This window comes from Bison bison, unplaced genomic scaffold (genome assembly GCF_000754665.1).
Source record: "Bison bison bison isolate TAMUID 2011002044 unplaced genomic scaffold, Bison_UMD1.0 scf7180017864304, whole genome shotgun sequence".
Classification (NCBI taxonomy): Eukaryota; Metazoa; Chordata; class Mammalia; order Artiodactyla; family Bovidae; genus Bison; species Bison bison.
The window spans coordinates 8,901,518-8,905,237 of record NW_011494876.1 but is presented as its reverse complement, the minus strand read 5'-3'; the positions used below and the strand labels follow the sequence as shown (position 1 = coordinate 8,905,237).

Below are 3,720 nucleotides of genomic sequence, written 5' to 3'. Positions count from 1 at the left end.
TTTTTTCTCAAGTCACAGTACCTTAGGTGTGTGTATTGGTAGTGGGGGAAGGAAGTGGACTGCCAAATCCTCCCACTGAGAATCCCCAATTCTTCTTTATCTGTATAACTTAACATAGACTCTAAATGCTGTTTTGCTTTTTTTTAGAGTGTGCACCATGGAAACTAAAGCTAGATTATGATTCTCCCCTAGAGATTGCTCTACTCCACCTTCTGCAACAATTCAGCTATCTTGGGAAAAATCAAATCCATTCCAAAGTTGGCATGGTACTGATTTCAATTTCCATTTAATGAATGCACAAGTGAAACAAACTATTTGGACAATCGCAATTGAGAATAGCGATCTCAAATATATACAAAATGCAGAGTCTCTTGTTGTCTAGATTAATATTCATCTGTTAAAATGGCAAGGTTGATTTTACTTCTAAGCACCAACCATATTTTGAATAAAAAGAAGCACACTTCATTGGATGTGCAGCCTATAAAAAAGGCTTTACAAAACATACGTGGGTCATTCAAATGCCTAAAATACTGAACACATTCTTCTTTTTGGCCCCATGGAGTCCTAACCACTGGACCACCAGAGAATTCCCTGAACAAATTCTCATTTTCCAGATTTACACTTGAGTTTACGTTCCAATAAGAAAATGACTCATATACAGACTACAAAACTACAAAAGACTATCCAATTAACTTCTTAGTTTTGATGCGCATGTAGAGAGGTGAAAGACAGCCATGAAAACCAGCCATGATCTGAATGATCTGAAAGAGAAGAGTGTGCAGTGTAATCCACTGGGATTCCAATCACATAAAGTCTGTTTATCCTGTAATCCATACAACTCAGCTGACCTTTAATCATGGAAGTCCAATCCAACACTCACTAAATCAGAACTACATGTGTGCGCTTTAACATCCTTTCATTAACAGGCAAAACATGCAAAAAGAGTCTGTTAATCCAGGTCACAACAAAAGTCCTCCTGGGATTTCTCAAAGCCATCTTTTTTTACTATTTTTTCCTTACATATTTCATGAAAGCTGAGTTCGAAATGTATAGAGAAAATCTCTAGAGCATTTATAAAGAAAAGAGAAAATGCTTTAAAAAACTAAAATGTCATGTCTCCCAAATCAGATTATCTAAACTAAATTAACAGGATATTAGAAGTAACCACAAAAGGAAAAGGAATCTGAAGTGCCTTTGAGTCACAGTATTCTAACTGTGTGGTCTAAGAAGTTGTGTTCTGGTCACTCTAAGCCTGAAAAACTATTTTGAAGTGAAACACAAAAGGCAACCTGAAAGATTTCAACAATTAGGGTCACACAAAGACAGAGTTTGAAAGAGACCAGCAAAACCAAGTTTAATAATAGCAAACACTTATAAAATACTTTCTATAGTCAAGCACTATTCCGAATGCTTTATATATACTAACTCATACAAACTTTTGCAAATAACTGATGGCCAGGCTTTATAACCATGTTCACCCTGATATTTTTTAAATCCCTACTTTTACAGAGTTCTTGGAACTAAAAGAAAACTACTTCCTATAAATCCTCAAACACACCAATGTTGCTGATTTTCAGGCTTATTATTTCAACAGTTTATTGCTCCATGCTCTTTTACCTCATTACGAGACAATAGTTACTTTAAAAGTTGAACAACTAACACCAACATAAGATGTGACTAGACATCATAAACTAGATATCAAAATCACTAATCCATTAGGCTGAAAATGACTTTGCTAGACTACTATGCTATTTTAATTAATTTTCACATATTAAGAACAAAATCAGTATTCTCAATATAAAATTCAACAGAAACACCACATGAAAAATAGTTACCTGAATTTGAATCTGGAAAAGACAAATAGCAAATATTGGTTTTCTGAAAAAGAAAACAAAAACTATATATGCTGACACATACACACCAATAAAAACAGAAATACAACAGTAAACAACCTAGAGCAATGTATTCACTTACTTCTTTATCAGTAAGTCTGGAATGCTGAGGATAGATTACCTGGAAGAAAAAGAGAGTAAACTTTGTTAGATAAATATATGAAGTATATACTACAAACATTAGTAGGGACTTCTAAAATACTAGTCAGCTATTATCAAATCGTTTCATGAAACAGTTCACAGTGAAAACAGTGAAACGGGAGAAGCTGGGAGAATTGAGTAGGGTTTACATTTGGCAAAAAAAAAAAAATTGTTTTAAACCAAAGTTATCTCTAAAACTTGGGTGAAATTTTGAGTTATCAAGAATAATTTACCTGTGGAGAAAAGGGAACCCTTCTACACTGATGATGGGAATGTAAATTCGAACAGCCACTATGGAGAACAGTATGAAGATTTTTTAAAAAATTAAAAATAGAAATACCATATGACCCAGCAATCCCCCTCCTGGGCATACACCAGAGAAAACCATAATTTGAAAAGATACATGCATCCAAATGCACTATTCTTAATAGCCAGGACACGGAAGCAATGTAACTGTCCATTAACAGAGGAATGGATAAAGAAGTGGTATGTATATACAAAGGAATATTACTCAGCCATTAAAAAAATGCCCTTTGCAGCAAAACAGATGGATCTAGAGATTGTCATACTAAATAAGTCAGACTCCAGAAAGGCAGATATCAAATGGCATTGCTTATATGTGGAATGTAAAAAAGAAAGGTACAAATGAACTTAAATTACAAAACAGAAGTAGAGTCATAGATAAAGAACACAAATGTAGGTTTACCAGGAATGGCAGGGGGCAGGGATGAACTGGGAGATTGGGACTGATACATACACACTACTACATGCAAAACAGATTTAACTAATAAGGACTATGGGCTTCCCTGGCAGCTCAGATGGTAAAGAATCTGCCTGCAGTGCAAGAGACCTGGGTTCAATACCTGGGTTGGGAAATCCCCTGGGAAAGGGAACAGCTACCCACTCCAGTATTTTTGAAAAATATATATATAAAATTGTTCCATCTTTTTCATATCTACCTGATCATTACCCTGATAGCCTAGTTGGTAAAGAATCCACCTACAACGCAGGAGACCCTGGTTTGATTCCTGGGTTGGGAAGATCCTCTGGAGAAGGGATAGGCTACCTACTCTGGTATTCTTGGGCTTCCCTTGTGGCTCAGCTGGTAAAGAATCCACTTGCAATGAAGGAGACCTGGGTTTCATCCCTGGGTTGGGAAGATCCCCTGGAGAAGGGAAAGGCTACCCACTCCAGTATTCTGGCCTGGAGAATTCCATGGATCGTATAGTCCATGGGGTCACAAAGAGTCGGACACAACTGAGCCAACTTTCACTTCACTTTCACTTCCAATAAGGAACATCATAGGAAACTCTACTCAGCTCTCTGTAATGGCCTATATGAGAAAAAAATGTAAAAAAGAGTGGATATATGTATACATATAACAGATTCACTTTACTGTATACCTTAAACGAGCGTAGCATTATAAGTCAGCTAAACTCCAGGAAAAAGTTTAAAAAAATTTACCAATTGAATTGCCAGCAATTCAAAGTTTAAAAAGTCTTTTTTTTGTAGCCTAAAATCTAAAGAGATCTTGAGCTACCAGCTGGTAGCTACTTCAAGAAATAATTTTCAATTGATTCCAAGAAATACAAATCATTACTTATTAAAAGTAAAATGAAAAGGAAAAAAATAATTACCTGCAGTTTAAGAAATATCAGAGGCCATCTTCCTGCCATAAAGCCTATCC

The 3,720-nt window shown here is 35.7% G+C and overlaps 1 protein-coding gene across 1 annotated transcript in view; it reads right to left on the bottom strand.

Annotated features, from left to right (window-relative positions):
• The window catches only part of DENND6A (DENN/MADD domain containing 6A), an 86,226-nt gene that overhangs the window by 30,516 nt on the left and 51,990 nt on the right, over nucleotides 1-3,720 (bottom strand). The window contains 2 exon segments of the mRNA XM_010851929.1: nucleotides 1,836-1,878; nucleotides 1,975-2,013. Of these exon segments, the coding sequence (XP_010850231.1) occupies nucleotides 1,836-1,878; nucleotides 1,975-2,013 (82 nt within the window).